Source organism: Rhinatrema bivittatum, chromosome 7, assembly GCF_901001135.1.
Source record: "Rhinatrema bivittatum chromosome 7, aRhiBiv1.1, whole genome shotgun sequence".
NCBI classification, from domain to species: domain Eukaryota; kingdom Metazoa; phylum Chordata; class Amphibia; order Gymnophiona; family Rhinatrematidae; genus Rhinatrema; species Rhinatrema bivittatum.
Window position 1 is genome coordinate 279,485,945 of NC_042621.1, and position 27,057 is coordinate 279,513,001.

Consider the following 27,057-nt stretch of genomic DNA (forward strand, 5'->3'; position numbering starts at 1 on the left):
GGTGTAATAAAAGGGCGGGTAAAGCAGGAAGCGCCGCCCCCAGCCTGGGAGGGGTACGTGGCGAGAGTTATATTAACCCTGTAAGGGAGCTCACATGTCAGCTCTGCAGTGTTGGGAGTACGGTGCCGTCATGGCTGCCAAGAGTCTACGAGAAGGTAGGGGGTAGGCACCCGCCGGCGTGCGAGGTCTGGCGTATTGTTTCCAAGTAGCTCTCTTCAGGAGAGTGGCTTTCTTATATTTGGTAGCTGCCCCCTGTGCAAAGTAAATGCCCTTACCTGTGGTTTAGGTACAAATTAAGGAACTTTTTTTTTCCTACACAAAAAAAAAAAAATAAACTCCCCGTGGCTTTGTTTTCGTTAACATCCTCTAGTTTTTGGTAAAATTTTAAGGATCTAGGAAAAGGCCAATACAGCGAAGTTTATCGCTTATAAGTGTTAAAGGTAATATTGATGTAACAAATTTCTAGTGTAAGTAGCTTGTCTAATCTGAAATAGAAACGTAGAAAAATTGAAGAGTAACTTCGTGTAAGCATAGCGTTGTCTATGAATTCTGTTGCCATTGATTACAAAATAAAAATAGATTGGCTATTTTTTTTATAGCGCCCGCTGGCTACTGTCCACAACTCTAACACATGAAGTGTATGTACTATGTGTATCTATGCCCGCTGCTTGCACGGTGTGGTTTCTCCGGGTGACTGTCCTAGTTTTTCTTCTGGTAAGGCGCCTGATGGTCTCGAGAGAGAGGAAGGAGCCCGCTGAACACGCTTCGAAACTTCTTGAAATCGCGCTGCGTTCCTCTGTATGCCCTTGAGGACTTTTAGGTCGGCTTTTGAGGGGGAGGGGTATGTGGGTGGGTATATGATTAAGAGATTGTCACTGAATAGAACTAAAAAACGCCTTAAAGTGCTCGTTGTGCAAGAATTAAGTTAAGGAAACAAGTCCTTTGTGTTCTTATGGACCTCTCTCAAATCTACATCTTCCAGAAGTCTGGGGAGCGCTCAAATCAGTTTAAAGTCCTTATTCTGAACACTGTGAGGTTTAGGAGGTGACTCTAAGAGGTTAGAATTGGTGCCATTTAGGGAGGTGAATAAGGACTTAATCTAAGTGGTAGCAGCTGAATATCTTGCCGCCTTCAGTGGCTGTCACCTGGATGAGTACCTGCTCAATAGCTCTAAACAGCTGGCAAAGACTTATCCGGCTAGCTGGAGACTTATTTGGGGAACCGCAGCAGTATAACTATACTACTGAATATCCCTTGTAATTAGCCACACAAGTCTTACCTGGCTAACTTTCTTAAATGTTTCTTTGAATATCTGTTCCTAAGAGTTAGGTATTCAAACACAAATCTTCAAGTGAATTAGCTGGATAAGACTTGAGCTAGCTCACACGGGATATTGAGTAGTATGACTACACTGAATATCCCTTAGTAAGTCACTGCTATTGAGCAGGTAGAATGTATTTTAGACTTATTTGGTTAACTTAACCAGATATTGGTAGCTAGCTAACTCCTCCCCAAAATACTCATTACCTGCCCAACCACTTATCTGGCAAAGTGGCAGCTGCTAAACATGGCCAGATACTCTGCTGCTACCCCTTAGCAGGTTAAGTCCTCAATTATCCAGCTAAGTGATACTGAATATTAACCTCCATGCTCAGATGGTAAGGGTGATGGGTCACCTGCTACTTTGCTTTCCTGGCATCCAGTTAAGGTCATTAAGTGGCACATCATGATGTGCTGCACGAATGTCGGTAAATAAGTTAATAAATAAATAAATAAATCTTTATCTTAAAATACTATGGAAATTCCTGAAGGAAAAGTCCATAAGTAACCAGGGAGGCTTGGGAAAAGCCACTGTTTAACCCTGGGAGGGAGCTACAAGAAACATATCAACTGTTGGGGATCTGCTGGGTACTTGTGACCTGGACTGGCCACTGCTGGAGCCAGCATGCTGGGCTCCATGGATCTTGGTCTGGCCCAGCAGAGCAAACCTCAAGAGTGCTGTCTGCTTTAAACTGCTTGAGAGCTGCTGCTATTTGAATAGCTCCTGCAGAGTTGCATTTAAATGTGTAACTTTGGGGAATTATGCAAGCTGTATATTGGCATAGTCAAAGTACACTTTAAGGTAGGTGTTTGAGGTCCTGGGGGCTTTGGTACCATTTTTAAAGCATAAGACACCTAAGATAAATATTTGTAGATTTGGAAACACCAGCCTTGTTCAGGATTGCTTTGTATGACGTGTTCCCCAGTTGTATAGAAGCTTTGTTGTCTGATAGCCCTCTTAGTGTTCATGTGGTCCCTCTGACAAGGGCTTTTCCCCCTCTCTGTGTGTGAGAGAGAGGGGGAAGTCATAACCCACAGTCTGGACTGATCCTGGTAAGTACAGGGAATGGTCTGATTTAAAGCCTCAGATTATCAAATAACTCCCATTTATTGACTTACAAATGGAACTTGTACAGTATATGGCTCTCATGGCCCTAGTGTTGAAATCTGTCCTGGGTTGCCCTGGCAGAATAATCCAGTTCTCTTTCCTACTAAACAGTAACACTTCCATAGTACTACATGACATGCACAGCACTGTACAGACAGTCCCTGCTCAGAGCTTACATCTAATAAACACAGAGAAGACTTTTGTATTTCATAAAGCAAGGCAATGGTTAAAGCGTTAAGACTAAGACAATTGGGCACAAGATTTAAAACGTTTTAAAAAGGTGGCTCACTAGATGAGATTTGATTGTGACACCAGTTCAGGGAGACTATGCCAAGCACATGGTATTGGGACTTGGCAGTAGAGGTGGTGAGGTGCTGCAAAGTGGAAGGCATTTGTAGGTGAGAGGAGCTCGAACTGCCTGGGAGCAAATAGGGAGCCAATTCGGTGACTTCAGAAGGGTTATGTGAGCATAGTGACAGGGGCGAAAGATGAGCTGTGCAGCTGAATTTAGGACAGATTGTAGTCTCAAAGCTTAAATTTCCTAGCAAAGGTAGGACCACAAGACCCTAGGTGCAAGGGGGAAAAATCAGACCTGGAGCAGGTGACATCTATAGGAAGTAATACCTGAGGCCAGACTTGGCAGCCTCATTCTAGATTTGTGTGGGGGAAATCCGTAAGTCAATAAATGGGAGTTATTTGATGGTCTGATTTAAAGCCTCAGATCATTGTCTTCTCCCCAGGTAGCACACCCTGATAACGCAAAATCCTTGCTAGCTAAAAGTGGAAAACACAAGTGTTGCCACAGTGAACAGACTTATGTAGCTTAAGGTGGAGTGTGGCATCTTTGGCTAATGCAACACAGCTCCCTGTTTTCTCTTTAGCAACAAGTACTCTTATTGCAAGCCCAGCATGCTGCAGAGGTTTTTTTTGCAACTTTTAGCTAAGCTACTGTATCTTTCGCACCTTAAGATGCACCTAGGATTTGGAGGAGTAAAATTAAGAAAAAAAAGTTCTGTCCCCATGATGGGCTCTGTACTGAGCTCTCCCCTGGTGGCCGTCAGTGGGATATCTTTCTGGTTTGCTTTTTTTATAGTAAGGCAGAGAACACTCACACTCACTGGTGTTCTGTCCCTTACATGCATAGGCTCTTTCACACTCACTGGCTCTCCCTCACATATGCACATACTCAGACTCTCTCACCAGTTATTTTAAACTTTCATGACTGCTCCAAAGTTCAATAATAGTCGGGGCGCTATTACATTGATTAGGAAAGCAATTGCTCCTAATATTTCAACAGGTAGCCACTTAGAATTACTGCCTGTGCTGATTATCTGCTGGTCTGTCATGTGTCCTCCATCCCAGGCAGTATACCACCCCCATGACCCTCCAATACATCCAAACCACAAGGAGTGAAGTTCTTACATTGGACTGCAAGTGAGGTCCTCGGGCAGAGCCCGAGCTCCCCGCCGGTTCTGGGGTGCATCTCGCTGCAAGATCGGCGTGGCGCAGGTCAGTCCATCACCTGTTTGAACCTGGTGGGCTACGGAGGCCCCTCCAGTTCAAACAGCTCCCTGCTGTTCCCGGGGTGCATCCCACTGCAAAGGCCGGCGTGCTGCGGGTCAAATGCCAGCCCTCTGAATTGGAGGGGCCTCCGTAGCCCACGCAGTTCAAGCCGCTGATGTCTGACCTGCACTGCACCGACCCTTGCAGCAAGATGCACCCTGGGAACAGCAGACGGGCAGGGAGCTCAAGTTCTGCCAGCGGAATACGACACACCTGTGCCACCGTGGGGGGGGGGGGGTGCATCTTATGGAGCAAAAAATACAGTATGTTCACTTATTTTTACATGACATGCAGAGTACAGACCTAAGATGCTCATTGCTTTCCTCCTTCTCAGGAAGTGCTGCTCCAGGCCCAGTTCCTGAAGGATTGATTCGTATCTACAGTATGAGATTCTGCCCCTATGCACAGAGATCACGCCTTGTCTTGGCGGCCAAAGGCATTCAGTAAGTGAAATTTAAAAGCCGTTCAGCAATATTGCAAGTCCTCCTGAATGGTAACACTGAAGCTTTGTGTATCCTGGTGTCTAGCTTACAGAAGGTTTCTATTGTACCTGGGCAATGGGAGACCTGTGGGACTTGAGCACAGTTTCAGAACTAACACTTTGCATGAGCTTTTGCAAGATGTTAGTTCCCCCGTTCCATCCAGCCTGGTGGAGATATCATGGGTAGGGTTTTGATATGACTTGAACAGTGAAATGTGAGAATCACTCTTTGCAAATGAGAGCCCGTTCGAGGGATGACCTCACCTCTAGCCTTATTTAAGGCTAAGTTTTGTTCTAACGTGGTGAATGCCTCACTCTGGGACCAAAAGGATATTGGAACTCTGCTTTGTGGCTTGGTGCATGTCGTCTTTCCTCCCTTTTTTTTTTTTTTTTCAATCTAGTTTCATAAAAAGATGGTTTTTGGGTTTTTTGTTCCCTGCTTTGGGTGTCCTGAAAATAGCATACAAGTCTAAACTTTTAAGCCAGGTCTTCTGTTTTTGCTTTTCAGGCATGAAACAATAAATGTCAATCTGATCAACAAACCAGGATGGTTCCTGGAGAAAGCTCCACTTGGGTTAGTCCCAGTGCTGGAAACAGAAAAGGGTCAGGTGATCTATGAGTCACTAATCACATGCGACTATCTGGATGAGAGCTACCCTGGGAAGAAGCTGACCCCGGAAGACCCCTATGAGAAAGCCAAGCAGAAGATGCTCTTGGAGCACTTTTCCAAGGTACCTGTTCCCAAACCAGTCTCTGCTTTAGATTCTCTTATCTTAAATGCCCAAAAAACCCACAGACTGGCAAGAGCATCCCATTGGAATCTTTTGGAAGTCACACTAGTGTGCTAGCAATGTGAATAATTGCATAGCTGGTGGCATTTTAGTGTTTTTGCATTATGTTGTAGGGGCTGATATAAACGTACTTTACTTCGGTGTTCTCAAGTTACTTTACTTTGCAGGCATAATGAATATAGAAAGTGTGCATGAATGTTAGTATGCTTCACATGTTAACAAGTTGCATATGGGATTGTGCCCCAAAATGCATTTAACTCCTCCCCTTAGCACTGAATCTTTGCATAACTCCTGGAGCTAAAAACCTTAATTACAGCAGGTTTACTTGAGGCTGCCAGGTGGAGCCATCTGATCCTCAAGAGGATTCAGATGGCTCCACCACTGCCAGGACTAGAAGTGTCCTGGACACAGGCAGTCTCTATGCTGGAAGTGAGGCAGTATAGTATTTTACACTGTCACTCCTATGGCCAGATGTGGGACAGCAGCTGGATGTCCTTCCCCTTGGGAGAGAGGGCAGTGCTAGTTTGTGGCAGGTATGGCATTGGGTTTCCAGTAATATAGGAACACTTAAGCATGATTGTGTTCCTACACAATGTCTCCAGCATGCTTGCACTTAAACAGCAAATACTGTGAGTGCAGGGTTCTGCCTACTACAACTTGATTTTGTTCACATTGACCAGTTTGGGAGCAGGGCAGGGTTTTGTATGGAGAATGAAATACAAAATAGTTGGAAACCTATAAAGTTTACTGTACTAGTTAGTAAATTCACCCTGAAGGGGGAGGGATAAATGCTCTGTAGCTTTCCTATTGCTGCAGAACGTTGAATGAGATGCAAATGCCACAACTCTTCTCGGAGGTACAGCACTGCTGTGTAACTGCACACCTTTTGCAGCAGGTAAAGGCTAGGACACACTGCTCCTTGCTTTCCAGCCAGTTTTCTATTTAGCGTGACACGATTACTGTTTCATGGCTGCTTTACACAACTAATGCTGCTGCTAGGTCTGTAGCTGTGGGAGCTTAGAACTTCTGAGGTGCTGCACCTGGCTATGGCTTTTGTAACTAGGTTAAAGTGTATAAAGGCCACACTTCTAATCTCATGGTGAATAAAAATGCTGTCCTACAGTTGTAAAATTGTACCACATGCCAGGGGGAAACATGCAGCTGATGCGTTATCTGGCATCCTGCAGTAAAACTTAAAGGAATCTGCCCTTGCCTAATCTGCTAAAAGATCTTAAGGCCTGATGCATTACACATTTCCCGTAGCCAGGGTAAATGTTGGTATGTCTGGCCCTTGCAGTACTTGTGGAAGTCATTGGAACATTAAGCCTGACTATACTTGAAAGTTGTCACAGGCTTTGAAATCAATAGAACTATTGTACAGCAAAACTTAGAAGTACCGATATGGCTTTATAAACAATTGTCTATTGGGGTGCTAGCTTTTTAAGGTAAACTTTATTTTTTCTTTTGTTTTCCCCCTGCTGCTGCTGCTTCTCTAGTCCTTCGAATTGTATTTCAGGAGAGCTTTCCACATCCCTTCTAGATGGGGCTGGTGTTTAGGAATTGGCCTAGGAGTGCCACCGTGCTGGGGATCTCAGCAATGGAATATCCTTCCCTCCCACTGCCTGGAAGAGGTGGCTCACAAGTGATGGAAGGAAATGCCTTTTGGAGCAGAAGGAAGCTGCTACTAGTGAAGGGTGGCATATCAAACAACCCCTCTTCCTTCTGCTAATATGTGTCAAGGCGTCTGGAAATGGGGAGCAGAGGAAACTTAAGTGTTATGGGTGGTGGCTTTAAATCTTCTTGTAATTTGCTTTAAAGATGGTAATGTTCCCACTTTCATTGCATACATTCTGCCTTGTTGCAGTTTCCAGTTCAGTTTGTCTGCACTTCATTTTGATTTATATTCTGCCTTTAAGCCACTTCAAAGCTTGCATTTAGGAACTGTAGCCATTTTTATTAATATGGCCTCCTTATTCTGTATTTAAGGGTCTGTTCAGCATGTGACAAAGATATTTTACTAACATGCAGTTTGTGTGGGGATCTGTAGTATCTAGGCATGTCTTTCCTAATGAGTGCATTGGTGTTCAGGGTCTAACTTTAATGTTGCCTTTTCATAGGTAGGGTTGTTACTTAGTGCTGTCTTGGTATAGGAGGCTTACTATATTGCAAATTAATCTGCTCATGGCTTTGAGGACCAAGCTCAAACATTACAATGGAGCTAATATATAGGCTACCAACTTCTTTTGGCAGGCAAGGTTTTCTGGTTGAGAACAGAAGTACATAGATTATATTTCTTTCATGTAAAATCTGTTTTTATAAACATTTGTGAGGGCACAAGGCTTACTGAAGGTCCACCTAGGGTACCTAATACCTTGCATCAACCCTGTTTCCAAACAGATTTTGCTTTGAACAAATACCTTGCATGACTATTTAACAATGTTGCAACATGAGTTGAGCTGTAGCACAGCATGCATCTGGAGTAGATGGAGTAAGTAGATTTGACCATACTATGATCTAGGGATGTGAATAGTTTTATGACTATTGAAAATATCTATTTTCAATCTAGTCAGATATCGGGGAGTCCCCAATAGCAATAGGAAACCCCACAATTTTATGGGCTCTTATTGTTGGGGGGTGGGAAAGGGCACTTTAACACAAACACAGCCTGACCCCCTCCAACCCCTCAAACTTTAAGTACCTGGTGGTCCAGTGGGGGTCCCAGGAGTGTTCTCCTTCTCTTGAGCTGTCAGCTGCCAGTAAACAAATGGCACGATGGCCCTTGGCCCTTAGCATGTGACAGGGTATCCATGACATTGGATGGTCTGCTCCACTTTTAAAGATGGCACCGGCTGTCCAGTGCTCCTACCATGTGACTGGGCTGGCCAATGGTACAGATACCCTGTCACATGCAAAGGGCCATCAGCACCATTTTGTTTACTGGCAGCCAATGGCCCAAGAGTAGAATGCTCCCAGGACCCCCACTGGACCACCAGGTACATAAAAATTTTGGGGAGGGGGGTTGGAGGGGTCCAGAGGATGGGGGATAAAACTAATTTTAAAGGGTTGGGCTGTGTTTGGGTTATCGGCTCAGCACAGACCATAAAAAAAAATTGGACGACAGGAAAAACAATTTCCCAATGGTCCCCAAATCCGGTTCCGCTTCACATCTCTATGATCCACTAAAGCTAAAGTGCTTTCTTTTTAAACATGAAAAACCTAAATGCAAAGCAGTCCCAGGCCTTTGTTCTACAACTTGTTTTCCAGTGACCTAATGCTACTTTTCCACACTGGTCATGAATTTCATTCTTGGTTTTCCCAGGTGGTCACCTTACTATACGAAGTCTTCCTTGCAAGGAAAACTGGGGAGGGCCTTGCAGCATTCAGGGAGCAGCTCCTCAAGTTTGAGCAGGTTTGTATTTCAGGAGCATTGTACATCGCATGATGGCATGGGGAGTGTTTAGGAACAAGGGTAGACTCTTTCCAAATGTTAGTATATTTTTTCAATACTGCAATTGTCAAAGATGCAGTTCCAGGGATTTTATGGAAACCTGTACCATGACTGCTTCATGTTGAAGACACTTGGCAATAGTGATCACATTATGAAATCTGACTTAACTGGAAGGGAGCACACGAAAGAGATCTACTGTGACAGCATTTAAACTTTCAAAAAGGTGACAGAGGAAAATGGTTAGGAAAAAACTGAAAGTAACAGCAAAGGTTAAAACATTTACCTCAGGCATGGAAATTGTTTAAAAATACCATCTTGTAAGCCCAGACCAGATGTATAAAGGTGGAAGGCTAAACAATTACCAGCATGGTTGTGAGGTGAACACCCTTTTCAAGAAATGGAAAAGGGATCTGAATGAGAAACAGGAAATGGCATAAGCTCTGGCAAGTCTAATACAAATCTTACCTTATCAATTCTTTGTAAAACTTGCTGTGGAAGTAAAATCTCATCTTTCAGGTACATTTGAGGTAAAAAGCCTGTGAGGGAGTTGGTTGGACAATTAGATCAAGAGGCAAAAAGGGTCACTTAGGATGACAAAGCCATAACAGACTAACTCTGCTTCGATATTCACTGAGGAAGATGTGTAATACCCATGCCAAATCATTCAGAGTAACTGAAACAAATCTGTGAACCTGGAAGATGTAAAAGGGCAAATTGTCACAACTAAAGTAGCAAATCACCTGGATCAGATGGTATGCACCCATTTCAAATTTCCATTAGGCTTACTGATTGCATACCTATGGTACCTGAAGACAAAGTTGCTAGTGTAATACCTTTTTTAAAAAGGGATCAAGGGATGACTGAGGAAACTAGACCAGGGAGTCTGCCATACAAACTGCTTGAAACTTATCAGGCAAAGTTGCTGAACACAGAGGCATAATTTAATGGGATATAGCCAAGGGAAGTCTTGCCTCACAAACTTGCTACATCCTTTTGAGGGCATAAAAACACTTTGGATAAAGGTGAGCAAGCTAATAGTGTCTGGATTTCCAGAAAGCATTTGACAAGGCCTTCATGAGAATCTTAAGAAATCAAAATCATGGGATGGGGTCAGTGTCCTATTGTGGATTGCTAACTGATTAAGAGAATGGGGAAAGTTTAAATAGAGGAGAATAGAGTATCCTGGGGATCTGTTCTGGGACAACTATATATTTATAAATGACCTGGAAATGGGTACAAGTGAGGTGATCAGATTGCATTGTCATTAGCAAAAGTTGTAAAATCACAAGAGGATTGTCAATACATTTTGTCAACATTAAATTTCGTTTGCAGTGTCTTGCAAAGTGGTGCCTTTAAGGAAGAGTAACCCACATGGCTGCACAATGCAAGGTTCCACGTTGGGCATCAACATTTAAAGAAACTATCTAGGCATTGATAACACATTGCAATCTTCTGCTTGATGTGCAGCAGCCAAGAAAGCAAATAGAATGCTAGGGATTAGGAAAGGATTGGAGAATCAAACAATCATGCCTCTTACTCCATGGTGCAGTCATGTTTGTAGTTCTGGTCATCACATCTGATATAGCAGAATTGGAAAAGGTACAGAGAAGGGTGACATGATAAAGGGGATGGAACAATTCCCCTATGAGATGCTAAAGAGGCTAGAGCTCCCTAGCTTGGAGAAGACAGCTGAGGGAAGACAAGAGCTAAGGAATGAGGTGTGTTTTTAAATCGGTTTACTTAGAACAAGACCAGGGAACACAAGTTACTAGGTAATTGAAAACACTTTATTCTGAGCATGATTATTCTCAAATTCATTGCCAGAGGATTATGTGAAAGCTTTTAGTGTAGTTTGGAAGAGTCCTTTAAGGTAGACTTCTAGAAATCCACTTAACCTGGGATAAGCAGCTTGGGATCCTGCTGTGTACTTGTGATCTGGATTGGCCACTGTTGGAAACGGGGATACTAGGCTTGATGGATCTTTGTCCTGACCCAGCATTGTAGGGAGAGATCCCATGTTTTACCACTGAAAGCACCTAAAGTAAATTCAGTAGCCAGGAAGTATGCAGACAAAATATACTGAAGTCACAGCTCAAGAGAACTTTGGGCAAAGATCTTCCTGCTTGCCAGAACCTGGGTAAATAAAACACAGGCAGAGGGACAATGTAGTCATTTAAGCTCATAAGCTGAGGTCAGGGACAAGCCAAGGCAAGTCCAGAGATTAGAGGGACCCCACCCTTGGAAGAAGGGGGTAGTCCTGAGATGGAGAGCTGATGCTGGCATACAGCTTGATTGAACTCTGTCTCTGGCCTCAGTCTGAGATGTGGGGGAAGACCCTCCACCTACCATGTGATATGCATATTTATCAGCTGGGAAGTATAAGACAAGGGTGCAAATAGGGAGGAACTCTGAAAGAGCAGATCCAAAGCAGCCCAGGATCCCTGGCTGTCAAGGAGGGAGAAGATTAAGGTGTAGTCAGGAGACCAGAGAACACATAACACACATGCTTGCTCGCTCATTCACACTCTCTCTCTCTCTCTCCCCCACCCCGGGAACTCGCAGCAGCCGCCTCCTCCCAACGCTAACCTCCTTCATTTTCAGCCCTCGCGGAGTCCCATCGGCCAAGGCTGAACCTCTTCATTTTCCTCCGCTGCGCTGCAGTCTTTTTTTTTTTTTTTTTCCTTCGGGCCGATGCCAAGCGCACTAGCATGGCCTCTTCTTGCCACGCACGCACCCGATACTCTCCACTTCCTCTTCCGGGCTGCGGGAAGAAGAGACCACACTAACGTGGTCTCTGCTTCCCGTGCAGGCACCCGATGCTCATCACTTCCTCTTCCGGGGGGGGGGAAGAAGAGAGCATGCCGCTGACTCCAGCTGTCCTGCCGCGTTCTGACCGGGGAGCAGCTGGGTCAGCGGGAAAGTGTGGCGACACACTGGTTTAGATTTGTCTGCGAGCCAGATGCAGCCCTCAAAAGAGCCATATTTGGCTCGCGAGCCATGGGTTCCCGACCCCTGGCTTAATGTATTCTATTACAGCTGTTTCAGCTAATTGGGATATGAGATCTTAAGTCAAAGGCAGAAAACTGGGGAGAGCCTTAACATAACTGAATTTCTACAATCTCTTGGCCAGGAATCATTCACCCTCAGCTTCTCTCCACCAATGGCATATCTGAGGTATTTAGCCCATTAAAGCCATAACGGATGTTTTCCAGAGTACCTCTATTTGAGCTCCCCAGTCAGTCACCTGCTTGCCACTACCTCCAAAGGTGCTCTGATTCCCAGCAAATCAAGCTGCTGCCCCCTCTGATAGGTTTGCCACTTCAAAGTGCAGTTGGGGCCATAAGATCGAACAACTACAGCCTCAATACATTCCCTCTTGCTGCTGCTACCCTGCCATCAGTCATCTTCTGGCACCAGAGCAGCAACTGCACTGAGTGGTACTTTTCCTGACCTCTGAAGCAGTTTTATCAAGGCCAGGAAGCTCTGCAGAACAAGTCAGTGTCAGTTTCCTGGGGTAGCTTTCACATGACGCCAGCTTGACAAATGCTGATCAATAGGGCTGCCCTGAGTGGAGAGAACTTGTCTACCCCTATGCTGCTTCACAGGAAGCCTTGCTGAGAGCTGCCATCTTGGAACTCTTTTCTGTTGGCAGTGACCGTGCATTTCCCACTATCGGCACCTGTGCTTTGTGCTGGTAGGAACTTTGCAGCAGTGCGCCCTCTAGCTCCTGTGCTGTGGCACTAGCAAACTCAGCACAGGTTTTTTCAGGCAGGATAACAGGTCACTGGTGGAGGCCTGCAGAGTCTGGTCCACCTATCCCAACCCCCTCTCCTTTTGCATGGAGCATGCACAGGGGAGGGTGCTTCAGCCAAACCTACAAAACTGAGGACTTCATGGACTGCAGGAGGGTATCAAGCCCTTGGTCCTTCCCTGTGGATGGGGAGTTGGGTAAGGGGGCTCAATCCTGGGGCTCCAGAGATGCCCACAGTCCAGCAGCATGCAGAGGGGGTGTCTGGGCTAGATCCTGACAGACCAGAGGGGCTTCTCACCCAAATTCATCCCTCTGCTCATGAGGCTTTCCTGGCTAGGTAAGCTGGGAAGAGCCATAAGGACAGTCCTTCAGATTCTGCTAAAAGACAGAGGGGTGACCAGTCAAGAATTGCAGGGGCAGCCTCAGGGACCCCCACTCGGCACACCCGGGTTCTAATGACCCTCAAGATGAGGGTGGCTTGTCTCCAGCAGGGGACCTGGATGCTGGCCCAGATGGGGGGGGGGGGGCATCCCCAGGATCCAAATGACCCCAAGGATGATCAGAGAGGCCTGAAGCAGAGGGTGACAACCCACATGGTCTGCCTGTTCAAGGGGGAGGAGTTTGAGACTCCTTCTCCCCAGGTGCAGGAGGAATTGGATAACAAGGAGTTAATCCAGTTTTGGTCAGGCTACAGCCCCCCATGCCTTCCCCATTCCCAAGAAGATCCAGAAGCTGATCAGCCAGGAATGGGACTTCCAGGACTCCCACTTGAAAGTGGGGAAAGTGATGGCAAAGCTCATCTGTTGCTGCAGGATCATTTGAATTCCCTCCATCCCAAAGGATGCTGCCATAACAGCAGTCACAAAGAAGACCACAACTCTGGTTGTGGGGTGGCTGCTCTGAAGGACATGCAGGATTAGAAGCTGGAAGTGCTGCTTAAACTGGTTTTTGAGGTGTCTGCTCTAAAGCACCAAGGTGGGTGGTCTGTGCCTGTGTGGATCAAGAAGCCTCAAACTCTTTCCATGGGGATGCTGTCACCACTCCAGGCAGCTTGCCTCAAGGTGGGGGTTTTGTATGTCCAATGCCTTATGACCTTGTGCAGAGCATAGCATGGTTTCAGTGGTGGCATCGAGACAGCTGTTGTGGCTTCAAAATTTTAAGTGGCTCTCATCCAAATAGCTGTGTAACCTTCCCTTTTAAGGATATGCTCTTGTTCAGTGAGGATCTCAACCAGCTCAACCTGTTGCCCCTGATCTCTCTCTGGGAGAGATCAGGGGCAACAGGCTGCTGGAGGATAAGGTAGCACGGAAGCCTTTTTCCTCTCAATCCAATTTTCAAGGCAAAACATTTTCACTCTGGCAGGTCTGCCAGATCTTCACTGTCACGACAGCCCCTCAGGGAGACAGTTCTTTTGAGGTTCCAGAAAGTCTTCTAGAGGTGGGTCCATCAGGGAACAGGCAAACAAGTCTTCCCAATGAAGTCGGGCAGGTCCAGTCTGATTTGGCAATCGGACACTGTCCCAGTTTTACAAGGAATGGGCCAAGATCAGGGAAGACTATGCCTTAGTTTTCTCACCCTCTCAGGTCAGCCTTTCTGGAGTTGTGCTGTCTTTCCCAAAGCAAATGTAGTCATCAGACCCTCAAAGGTTACTAAATCTGGAAGCTGTAGTCCCAGTTTCAGGTCAAGGAAGGTACTCCATTTATTTTGATTCCAAAGGAGAGCACCTTTCAACCCATCCTGGACCTCCAGAAGGTCAACTGGAGTTTGAAGGTACCACATCATTGGATGGAGATGTGTACTGTGATAGCAGCAGTCTGAAAAGGAGTTTTAGGCCTCTGGATCTCAATCTGCATATCCCCATTCGACAGGACCACCAGAGGTTTCAAGGTGCTGGGCCAGCATTTTCAGTTTTGGGCCCTTCCCTTCAGCCTTGCCATGGCTCCTCACAACTTCACAAAAGTGGTAGTTATCATGGCATCCTTGAGGAAGAACTGGATTCTGGTGCATCCCTATCAGGGTTGCTCAGTCAGTGGCTCTGGGTGTGTTCTCTACTGGAGTTTCTGGGCTGGATCATCAATCTGCCAAAGTCACTTGGTTCCTTCTCAGGTCCTGGAGTACTTGGGCACTTTGACACTCATCAGGGAAGAGTGTTCCTCACTGCAGACAGGGTGGTCCAGAACAAAGCTCAGATCACCTATTTCACCTTCTGGTTCCCAAAGTCTGGGACAATCTAGAGTAGGGATGGCAAACTCCAGTCCTAGAGGGCTGCAAACAGGCCAGGTTTTCAGGATATCCACAATGAATATGCATGAGAGATCTGCATGCACTGCCTTCACTGGATGCAAATGTTTCTCGTGTGCTCATTGTGGATATCCTGAACCTGGCTGGTTTGCAGCCCTCTAGGATTAGTTCACCATCCCTGATCTAGAGGTTCTGGGATCAATGGCCTTGTTGGAGCTGGTGCCTAGAGTTTGCTCATGAGCCCCCATCAGAACAGTATTTTCTGCCACTGCCTCTCTCAAAGGAGGCCAGGTCCAGTCTATGTTGTATGACAAGGAGCAATTTGGCAAAAGGAATGCCCCTCAAAGTCCCAGATTGGGTGGTGGTGACCACAGTTGCCAGTCTCCAGGGCTGGGGAGCAGTGTGCCTAGACAGGTTAGTGCAGGGCAGCTGGTCAGTGTCACAGTTGTGATCCATCAGTCAACTGGAGACAGGTGGTGGGCAGGGCCCTTCAAGTGCTTCTGCCCTTGGTCTGAAATCAAATTATAGTTTGGACAACTCAACGGTGGCATCAACTGCCAGGGGAAAACAGTCACACCATGGCCCAGGAGGCTCAGCTCTTGTTCAGATGGGCAGAACTCCATCTCAAAGGTCTTGCTGTCTCACATGACACAGGAGTGGACAATGGCCAAGCAGATTATCTCAGCCAGCAGTAGTGGGAACTTTCTGCAGAAGCCTGGAATCACATTTGTGCCTGTTAGGACTTCATGGCAAGATCCAACACCAAGACATTTCTTCATGCACCAAGGGAGCCTGGGGCAGTGGGTTTCAATGCTCTAGCATGTCCATGGCCTACCAAACTCCTGGTTTTCCCTCTGTGGCCTCTCAGTGCAGGTGCTCGGGCAAAGGCTCATCCAGGTTCAGTGATTCTCATGGCACCAGAGTGGTCATGATGTCCATGGTTTGCATATCTGGTACATCTAGCTCACTTGCAGGGACTTCCATGGCAAGGTCCATTTATCTTCAGGCTTTTGTGCCTGAAGGGGTATTCGGAACTAGTTATTGCTAGCCTCCTTCAGGCTAGGGTGCCAGCTACCTCCCTGGCCTATTCCAGAGTGGAAGGCTTTTGACTCCTGGTGTAAGTAACAGGATTTGGACCCACTGCTGGCTTCCATCCCACACATTTTGTCCTTTTTTGCCACAGGGCTTGTCCAAAGGGTTGGCCTTGACCTCACTTAGGGTCCAGGTCTCAGCTCTGGGTTACCTCAAAGGGAAGGTTCAGGACATGTCTTTGGCTTCCTGCCCTGATGTCGTCATTTTCTGATAAGCATCTGCCTCCCCTTTACAGAAAGTCTGGTGTAGAATCTTAACTTAGTTTTGAGCTCTCTGCAAGAATCCCTTTGAATTTTTTGGCTCAAGCATCCTTAGACTCTCACCTTGAAGATTATCTTTTTGGTAGCCATTTGCTTGGCTAGACAGATCTGAGTTGCCTACTCTTTCCTGCCATGATCCTTTCCTGCAGATATCGTCAGACATGGTTTCCTTATGTCTGGTGCCTTTCACATGAACCAGACAGTTACTGGGAATTTCAGACTGGTCCTGTGATTCCTCTATGGGATGGGCTCCATCTTTTGGATGTGCAATGTTCCCTGTTGCATTATTGAAGGTCACAAACTCTTTCAGTTGATCTGATCATCTGTGCTATTCAGGGGACCAAAAAAGGGGGAGAGCATCTAAAGTTTCCTTAGCTTGGTGGTTGAAAAACTATTTGCTTGGCCTATGTTTCTAAGGGCCAAGCAGTGCTGGTGGGGCTTAAAGCTCATATCACTCATGCTCAGATATGTAGGGCCATGGTTTGGTCCTCACTTCACACTTTCACTAAGCAATACTGTGGATGTGCATGCTCCAGATGTGGCTCCCTTAGTGTGCTGACTGCAGGTATTTTGGGTTCCTGCCTGGTATGGGGGGGCTCTGGTACATCCTACTGATCTGGGTATGTTCAGGAAAAACTGCTTCTTACCTGCTAACGTTCGTTCCTATAATACCACAGATGAGTAAGATGTGCCAAGACTGCTGGTTCTGCTGCTGGGCCTTTGGGCTCATACAAAGATGGTTTTCAAATATGAGTTCTGGAGTTAATGTTGACTTTGGTTGGCATCCATCCCAGAGGCTTAGTTCACCCTGTTAAAGTATCTTGGGTGCAGGTGGCACTCAGATGTGTAGTAGTGCCCAAAGTTTTGTCCTCTGCCTCAATCTGCTGGTAGGGATGAATAAACCCACTTGTCTGGACTGATCTGTACTACTACAGGAATGAAAATTAGCAGGTAAGAACCAATTTTCCTCTATTCAACAATGTTAAAATACAAAGCAGAAGATGCTAGCTTTCAAATCAGTTTCACATCACAATTACAGCATTGCCCATTTTGTTACTCTTATCTGCACAATTACAGGGCAAGGTGAACAGAACCTGCCTCATGGCTCATCTGGTTATCACCCCTTTTTCTGAAAGGGGTGAAGCACATAGTCAAGCACATAGTCTGTTCTCTTGTGGGATCTCAATCTAGTACTAGAAGTTTTGTCAGGGCTCTCATTTCAGATGCTGCAGTCTTTCCTTGCATTTATTAACCTTAAACTGTGTTCCTGGTGGCTATATGCACATCTCAGAACTACAGACATTTTGTGTCCAGGAGCTTTACAGCTTTGTACAGTTACCCTTGCCCAAGGTAGCCTCATTTGATTCAAATCAGTCCATTTTGTTGCCATACTTAGATAAGCACAAGGATGCAGAAGAATCCTGTTTCTATTTGAATGTCAGACTTTAGTGTAGTGTGGTATCTGGGAGCTTCAACTAGTCCAAAAGACAGACTACCTGTTTGTCCTTCACAGTGGAAGAAAGCAAGATGAACCAGCTTTGTGGGCTACCAGGTGTGACCACTTAATCCAGTGAGCTATATGTGGAGGCAGGAAAGCCTTTAACTTAAGTAAAAGCTCATTCCACTAGAGCTCAGGTAGACTGCGGTCTCCTGTATCTGCCAAGTGGTGCCATATTCTCAAAGTTTTATTGCCTGGGCATACAGGCTAGAGAAGCTTCAGCTTTTGCAAGGACAGTGTTAACCAGACCACAGGCAACCTCCCTCCTGATCAGGAGTAGCTTTTGTACATCCCATTGATTCGTAGTCCTTCTGGTAACATGCTAGGAAATGGAGAAATTACTTACCTGATTCAGTTTTCCTTACTGTAGACAGGTGGACTTGGCACTGTTCTTGGTCAGCTGTGGGCAGGATTTGCCCATGGAGTGGATCTGTTCCAAGAGATGGGTAAGCAGCCATCCAGCCCCTAGGTCAGGGCATCTATTCTTGCAGGGGTTCAGAGTACAGTTATGGTTGTCTTTAATCATATTTTTAAATCAAGTTTTTTCAGTAGTCTGTCCAGTGGCTTTTGAAGAGAATACCAAAAGGGTGTATCTAGGGTGACATCAGCTTTGAAATCTCTTCATCTGCTGGCAGGGGTCATAACCTATTGGTCTACACTAAGGAAAACAATTATCAGGTAAATAACTTCTCCGTACTGCTTAGACAGATTCCCTTTGATTTTGGAATTGCAGGAGTCCACAGCCTCACTTGGTCAGTCTTCAGGATTTCTACAATTGTGCATGAAATCATTGCATGCACTACCTCTATTATATGCAATTAGATCATATGCATTGTAGAAATCCTGAAAACAGTATAGACTTCTGGTGTATTGAATTAGTTTCCCAATGAAGCAAAGGAAACTTCTAAATATCTGGTTTTGTACCAGACTATATAAATCACACTTCTTATAGCACCACTTTCTGTAACTTTCTGGGGGAAACTTTATTGCTAAGAACAAATTGGGGAGGGGGGAAGAGTAAACTTGTCCCAGATTTTTGTAGGAAAATTTAGTCTGATGCAAATATAGCCATTGTGTTTCCTTTTCAGCTGGTACCTGGTGACACTCAGTTCCTTGGGGGAGACTCCGTATCTATGGTGGACTACATGATTTGGCCTTGGTTTGAACGTCTGGCACCATTAAGCATGGAAGAGTAAGATGCATTACTTATAGAGAATTAAAAGATGCTCTTACAGCTATGAAGTGATTTTTGATGAATTGAACTTAAATGGAAATGGCAGTTTTAACAGGATTGAAGCTTTAAAACTCCTCATGACTGGGTTCTTTAGGCATTGGCTTTTTATGCTGGGTTGGATACGATGGCTCTAGCTCATGCATTTTGCTGTTGGGATGTCTGATGTTAGATGTGGGTATAGCCTGTGCACTCAAGTGTCTGAGCTGTGACCTTGTCAAGGTGATGTAAAGTTCATACATTAAAAACCAGGCAGGAATCCTGTGGCTGAAGCAGTTTGCTAAGTTGGACTGTCTGCAGACTTAGACCTCCTCCACACTTTCCGCCCATACAAGTCTCTCCTCCAAACTTTCCAACTTTTAACAGAGCCCCATATTTCTAGGTCTTTCTATAAACCTAGAAAAATGCTAAGTCCTTAACTGGCTAGTGAATTTGTTTCCAAATCTGCATTTTGGAACACATTAGCTGAAGAGGGACTCGCGCTATCTCTGATCTGAGGGAGGCAGGGAAACTAACTTTCATGTGTTAAAGGAGCAGTTTGGTCTGTAAGACCACACATTCAGTAAAATCCCAGATCTTTGGGGAATAGCTTACTGGTAAACTAGTACATTAATCAGACCTCTGCAGAACATCTCTCCCAGGCAATAACATGCAGGGAACTGGGGTTGTGAGGCTAGTGGGACAGAACTACTGTACTTCAACTCCTTCTCACCTGTCACTGCATTCCTGCACCACAGCCCCCCTACCCAAAGGCACTGCCTGAGCAAGATGCTAGTAACTTCTGTCCTGTTTGAGGCCACACATCTAATATCAAAGGCTACCAGGATGGAATATGGCCTATAAGACCAATATTACAGAATACATTTGGAGTTCTCTAGAAGGGGATATGACAGACATGGTGGTCTGCTATAGAAGCTAAAGGACAAGAAGGCAGGTGGTGAAGCTGGATTAAAAGGTTGAGGTGTCGGAAGCTTCTTGTTTACTGGATAGCTGCTTGGCATTCCTTATTGGCAGAGGTGGTAGCAACAGCATTCAAGCATGTTTGGAAAAGTAGTCCATAGTAACATAGGTAGGGATAACTAGGCAGATATGGGCCCAGAAGATACTTGGCTGACAACTTGGAGTGGGGGAGTCAGAGCTGGATTTAATTGCTTTTCCAAAGGTGTCAATTCAGGTAAAATCCAGCATTTCCTGCCCCAGAAGACTTACCAACTTATGGGCCGATACAGTAAAGTCCATGGGAGAGTGGGCGAATGCCTGCTCTCCCGGCACGCGCACAGGCCACTCCTGTGTGCACGATTCACTAGGCCCAGCAGTAAAAACAGGCAAAAGGAGGCGCTAGGGACACTAGCATGTCCCAAGCAGCAGCTGTCAGCAGGTTTGACAGCTGACACTCAATTTTGCCAGCATCGGTTCTCGAGCCTGCTGATAGCCACAGGTTCAGAAACTGGACATCAGAAAAATTGAGCATCTGGTTTTCGAGCTGCAGGCCGACTTCAATTTTTTATTTTTTTTTTTACTTTTGGTAACTTTCAGGACCTCTAACTTAATATCGCCATGATATTAAGTCAGAGGGTGCACAAAAGCAGTTTTACTGCTTTTCTGTGCACTTTCCTGGTGCCCGAAGAAATTAGTGCCTACCTTTTGGGTAGGCGCTAATTTCTAAAAGCAAAATGTGCAGCTTGGCTGCACATTTTTGTTTTCTGAATCATGTGGGAATACCTAACAGGGCCATCAATATGCCCCAAGTCAGAGCATCTCTGAAGCTTGCCTGCTGCTTTAACCACAAGGCTTCTAATCCAAATCTGCCATGTGCCACCCCCTCCCCACCCGATGTCAGAAGGCTTGTTTGGGCCTTCCTACTTGTTACTCTAGAGCAGGGGTTCTCAGCCCAGTCCTTGAGACACTCCTAGCCAGTCAGATTTTCAGGATACCCATAGTGCATGAGTCTTCCATAAAATGGAAGCAGTGAATGCAAATTTGTCTGGTACAAACTCATTGGATATCCTGAGAACCTGACTGGTTTGAGAACCCATGCTCATCTGGGCTGTATCTGCTAAAGATCAGATTGGCTAGTCTACTTTGAATAATAAGCTGAAAGCCAAGTCAGACATGAGGTTACCCTAGGCATCTGTCACTGTTAAGGTATGGGGAGTACTTGCAGCTCTGGATGGGGGTGGACAGTCCAGCTGCATCTGGGCTTAGCCATGGCCCCTTACAAAAGACTATTGTAACAAATGGGCTTAATATAAGGGGGAGAATATCCCAGTTACAGTAAATCAAAGCTCATGACTCCAGATCCCAGCCTGGGCTCTAGAGCTGGAAGCCTAAAGCAGAACCACCAGGTCAGTCAGTGAAAGGGGCCATTAGCACAATTATCTGTGCTAATGGCCCCTTGTGCTGTTCTGATTTCTACATCTAGATAAAATACCAGAGTATCCTGTTAATACAGAAGGCCTCTATGTGTAAAAGTGCCCATCAAGTATCTTATTAGCATAAGAAACATGTTCTCTATAATAGAAACATGGCAGACTATATACTGTTCTGATCTTCAATCCCAGCATGCCCACAGATCCTCTGTGCATATTCCATGCTTGCTTGAATTCATACTGTCCTTGTCCCAACCTCAAGTAGTTATTCCATGTTTCAGCACTCCTGTAAAGTTCCTGAGTTCCCTCTCCGGGCAGGACCACCTCCTTGAGGCTCTCATCCTGTGCATGGACACCTTCTATGCTAGCCTGCCTTTACTCAGGGTGGGCATGGTAAGCTTTCTGTCCTCCTGTACTTTACAAAGGCCACTGACAGGCCATCTGGTTCATAACCTTCTGAAGGTGCAGCCTCACTAGGAATCTATAGAGGGGCAATAGTACCTTATACCTTTTTCTGCTGACCTAGCCTCATTATCCACTGAACATCTTTCTGGCTTTTGCCATCAGATTTTTGTGTTGTGCATAGAAATACTTCACCTCCATACTGTACTGCTGCCTTGCATTTTTAGAATCCAACTCTAGCTGCCAGGCTAGACCATTCCTCAGTCACTAAATGCCCACCAGCCCTGGGTTTCTATCTTGTTGCAGACTCTGGTATCTTCCACAAACTCCCCCCCCCCCCCCCTATATTCTGACTAGAAAAATGTTCAATAGCGATGCCCCTCTTTAGCATTACCATTTTTCTTTCATGCAAATCAGTGTAACGGTCACTACAGCACCCATACAAGGGTGCACTCGGTGGCCAGGGATTTGCAGTCACTAAAATAGGCCATGCCATCTTCTATTCAAAACAGCAAGTCTTTGAAGGAAAAGCTGCTCAAAACTAATCTGCTTCCTGGGTTCATCTGACCCCCCCCACTCCCAGCCTGCAAAAATGGGGGCCAGGGCCCGCCCTGCATCTCACTTGCCTCTTTCATTGGGGTTCTGGTTAGTGAAAATCCCTTATAAATGACATTGGTCGGGGGGGGGCCCCCCCCCAGCCAATCCCATTTAGTTGTGTGGCCATGTGAAAGCAGTGCTGGCTGGCCCGGAGATGGTGCAGTTTTGTTGTCACTCTGGCATTGGTCTGGAGCTGGCCAGTGCCTTGTGATGCATTCCTCTTGCCCCTAAGAACCTCTCCATGGGGGTTCCTGCTACAGAAAGGGCGGGTGGAGGCCAGACAGGTCATCCCCCCCCCCACCCCCACAGCTCTTCTGCATGGGGGAAGGGGCCTGAGGAGGCCCTGTTTTGGTTTGGCAAATACTTTGATACCCAAAATCTTGACTACACGCCTCTAGGAGTTACCTATCTGGAGCTATGTTAAAGGCCTCTGAAATCAGTCCAGTTCTTCAGTCAGCCACTAAAACAGGTTTGTCATTTATTTAAACTTTTTTATGTACTGAAGTTCATATGGACATCACATTTAGTAAGGACTATGCCCTCTTTTTAGCTGGGAGTATCCTAAACTTTGAAGGGAAGACATTCTGGAACTTTCCGGATTTCAGACTCAAGAATCTCTGTTGCTGACTTGGGTCTCCCAGGAGGCATTAGAAGGCTCCAGCCCTCTTTATTGCATCAGTAAGCCTGGAACACACTAAGGAGGGGAGGGGGGAGAGCTGTCTGCAGCTACAGTTCAGGACTCTCACTCCCTCCCTCCCCTCAGCTGAAACCCAAGTCAGAGCAATGACACATTGGGGGGGGGGGGGGGGTGCTGGTCCTCCCTGGAACAGAGGTGTAAGAGCTCCCCCCACTGCATCTGCAATTGGGGCAGCCCAAGACACAAGTTCCCAGGTGTGCAGGCAGATGTGAAGCTGTTAAAACTGTATCTTAACAGCTCATGTAAGACCTTTTTGATACACTCGACCTAACACTATTTTGTCTCCTTTCTGAAGTCATTTAACAGCTGCTTAGCCAGGCAGATCTGGGTACTGCCACCTTTCCCTTTTAGCAGTAAGCAATAGGGAAGAGACTGGACAGGTCCTTCCAAGCTTATCCTGGAGTATCCCCCCAGCCAGTCATGTTTTCAGTTTGTTCACGATTTGCATTGGAGACACAACCTGTCCATAATTGTCAATTATCCTGAAAATCAGGCAGGTTTGGACAAAAATCTCAAATACCTGTGACCTAAATTGCCTGATGCTGGGCTTAATGGGCAATTAGCCTGACCCGGCATGGCACCCCTTATGTTCTCATTTCATTAGTCATATTAAATGTTTTGTTTTCTTTAACAGGTATTTAAATGATGCCCCAAAGCTCAAAAAGTGGGTTGAAGCCATGATGGAAGATCCAGTTGTTAAAGAGTTACTGACCAGCCCTGAAGATCATAAAGGCTTTATGGAATTGTATTTGGCAAGAGATCCTGAGGATGCGGACTTCGGGCTATGAAACTTGCAGTCCTTGTTATCTGTTCAGGTCTTTCTTACCTGCCCCTTGCATTCTTTCAAGCTGTGGTAGGATTCTGTGTATTCCAACTTTGGATCCATTGACCTTTTTTTTTTACTAAAATAAACCACCACCTAGAAAGTGAGCACTGGCTTGCAAGATTGGAGTTTGGATCCTGTTTAACTTTCAATGTCATAAGCCCTCTTCTGCTAAAAGACAGCATATTGGCGTGACTTGTGACTTCATTCATCTTTTGCACACTTGTCAGCTTGTTTGGAGAGGTAAATGGTGTATTGGAAATAAAAGATCTGAAGGAAATGGTCTGGGTTCTGTTTTTTGTTTAGAAAGTATTTGCAGTGCTACCTGCACCAGGTGTTAAAGTTCTACTGTAAGTCTTCTTGGCTCCAGTGATCTTTTCAGGCACACAGTAACATGTTGTGCTTCACTCAGATTGCAGTAGGAACACTTTTATATACAGATCCTAGTGAATGGACTGACACTTGTAAGGTCCAAATGAGGGTTAAAATGAAATCTGAGAAAATAACTGATCTGTACATCATAGGACCTTCACTGATGGGTGACTTGTCACCTTCAGGCATGCATAGTGACCTAGTGAATATTACCCCAATTTTTAATCATTGGCCCAGTTCATGACTTATCTTTTTCCTCTTTCCAATATATAAAAAAAATTGGCTTCTATATTTAGCCTCAATGAGCTTTTAAGTGGTTAACTTGGCTTCAGTAGTCACTATTCTCCAACATCGCCCACATTTCAGACTAAAATCCTGCTTCGGGGCATATCTGCACAGTGACTCCAGTCAAAGCCAAAATCGCTTCCTCAGTGTGTACCTTTATTTCTAATTCTCATTAATTGGACCAGTAACTAAAAATTGGGGTAACTCATTAAGCTGTTCATGGATTGAAGGTGAAAAAGTACCTGATCAATTTTGAAAGTCCTCTGTTGTACAACTCAGGTTTGTTCTTACTACTTTAAACCATTGTCTACCTAATTTTTGCCTTAAATTAATATAGATACCTTTAAATTTTGTAAGCCACTCTATAGAGCCTTAAGTGGCATGGATACTCATAAATCTAAGAGTAGGGCTGCAGGTGCTTGATGCAATGACTTCACCTGGACCAGTAAGGGGCTGCCGGTGCCGATTTCAGCCTTACAGCAAAATTTTGTATTACCGGTAAACTCTTCTATACTGTTGAGTTAGATAACATCACAACAGCTTACAAAAAGGCACGATAATGAAAATGAGTTGTATAGATTACAAATTAACCATGTGCCAAAATAGAATGGCAACAATTTAGTATAAAAAAAAAACTTAAGTTAAGCTTGTTAGGAACATAAGGTGGTTTTAATTTAGCATTAAAACTCATTTGTAGTTTGGTGGGTCCTTATCCTTCAACTGTTTTTCTCCTTATCGCTGTAAAAAGCTTGTTTAAATAGCCAGGTTTTCAGATTGGTTTTGAATATTTTCAAATTTCTCTGCAGCCTTATTTCAAGTGGCATGGAGTTCCATAGCACGGGACCAGCCAGTGACAGTGCTCTTTCCCTTACTTGTGTGAAGTGCTGATTTGACAGAGGGGACAGTTAGTAAAGCCTTATTAGCAGATCTCGGGTTTCTTTGCAGGACATGTACACACTGTTAAGCCAGTCTGCTTTTTCATTGTGGATTAGTTTATAAATTATACATAATGCCTTATATTGTATTCTTTGTTCAATTGGAAGCCAGTGTAAATCAGTGAGTGTTCCTGTAATGTGGTCATTTATTTATTTTTTGCCAGTCAAAATTCTAGCAGCTGAATTTTGTGGTATGTTAGTGGCCAAATCATAGATTGTCGTAGTCCTAAAAGCAGGCAGTTACAATAATCTGTGCTTGCGAATATCATTGCCTGTAGAACTGTGTGAAAATTTAGTGTTGGTAGAGGTTTTAGTTCTCAGGATCATTTAGTTTCATGTATCCTTTTATGAAACATAACTGGCCTCTCTGGCAGCTAAACAAATAACTGGTCAAATTTGTGGATGATACAAAATTATTCAGAGTAGTTAAATCACAAGCAGACTGATACATTACAGGAGGACCTTGCAAGACTGGAAGATTGGGCATCCAAATGGCAGATGAAATTGCAAGGTGATGTATATAGGGAAAAATAACCATTGCTGTAGTTACACGATGTTAGGGTCCATATTAGGAGCTACCACCCAGGAAAAAGATCTAGGCATCATAGTGGATAATACTTTAAAATCATCGGTTTGGTGTGCTGCAGCAGTCAAAGCAAACAATGTTGGGAATGGAAAATGTCATAATGCCTCTGTATCGCTCCATGGTGAGGCCACACCTTGAATACTGTGTGCAACTCTGGTTGCCACATCTCAAAGATATAGTTGTGATGGAGAAGGTACAGAGAAGGGCAACCAAAATGATAAAGGAGATGGAACAGAGGTTGCCATGTAGTAACAATCAATGTGACACAATCACTAGGAGGACATAAAGTAAAAGGGAGACCATGATAGAATGAGAATATAGAAAACTTAAGTGATTGCAAGGGTTAAAACTGGATGAGGTGTGGACGTTAAACATTTTATCTGAGCTTCCAAACTTTGTATCCCATGCATTAAAGATTGAAGGCAGACCAACTGACTGCTACCATGGTTCACTGGAGAGGTAAAGGAAGCCATTAAAGTTTACAGGGCATCATTCTAAAAAATGGAGAACAGACCCAAGGTTAAGAGCACTGGCAAGTTGGATCTAAACTAGTTCCAGGTGAAGGGACTTTGAGGAAACTTGCCTGTGAGGCAAAACCTTTTCAGTACATTCAAAGCAAAATGTCTGAGGAAGTCACTTGGGCCATTAGAATGCACAGGAGCAAAAGGAGGATGCGGGGAGGGTAAGGAAATAGCAGAGAAAGTGACTTTTTGCCTGTCTACAGAGGAGGCTGTTGGACTTTTACCATACCTGAAACATTAATAGATCTGAGCACCGAACATCTGACAATGGAGACTTGACAATAGATCAGATGGCATCCACCAAGAGTTCTGACAACTAAAGCATGAAGTGGTTAACCTGTTGGTAATCTGAAGCCCTTCATTTAAAGCAGTCCCAATTCCTGAATGCTGGAGGGCAGCCATTTAGGACACCAACTTTTTAGCATATTAATTTTGTAGATGTAATGTACATAAGTGACCTGGCTGATAGTGTATTGGGATTTTCAGAAGGCATTTGACAGTCTCCTATGAGACTTCTTAGGCAATCAGCAATACACAATGGCTTACTGCCTCCTATCCTATGATTTTGTAACTCATTAAGATTGGAAGCAGAGGGTTGGGCTAAATACCTTTCCCAATGGAGAGAGGTGGTGGTTGGAGCTCCATGGGGGATAGGTAGTCTAACATTCATTAATGATCCGGAAAAG

At 45.0% G+C, this 27,057-nt stretch overlaps 1 protein-coding gene across 1 annotated transcript; it reads left to right on the plus strand.

Moving 5' to 3' along the window:
* Positions 1-23,947, plus strand: LOC115095956 (glutathione S-transferase omega-1-like). The gene is made up of 6 exons (XM_029610338.1): positions 1-155; positions 4,326-4,434; positions 4,981-5,203; positions 8,583-8,672; positions 18,642-18,745; positions 23,484-23,947. The coding sequence occupies exons 1-6, from the start codon at positions 95-97 to the stop codon at positions 23,635-23,637; spliced, it is 741 nt and encodes a 246-aa protein (XP_029466198.1). The 5' UTR covers positions 1-94; the 3' UTR covers positions 23,638-23,947.
* The last annotated feature ends 3,110 nt before the right edge of the window (positions 23,948-27,057 follow it).

Coding starts and splice junctions, on each gene's coding strand:
- LOC115095956 (XM_029610338.1), top strand. CDS start 95: ATGTCAGCTCTGCAGTGTTGGGAGTACGGTGCCGTCATGGCTGCCAAG. Junction 4,435..4,980: donor TTGGCGGCCAAAGGCATTCA/GTAAGTGAAATT, acceptor TTTGCTTTTCAG/GCATGAAACAATAAATGTCA. Junction 18,746..23,483: donor GCACCATTAAGCATGGAAGA/GTAAGATGCATT, acceptor TTTCTTTAACAG/GTATTTAAATGATGCCCCAA.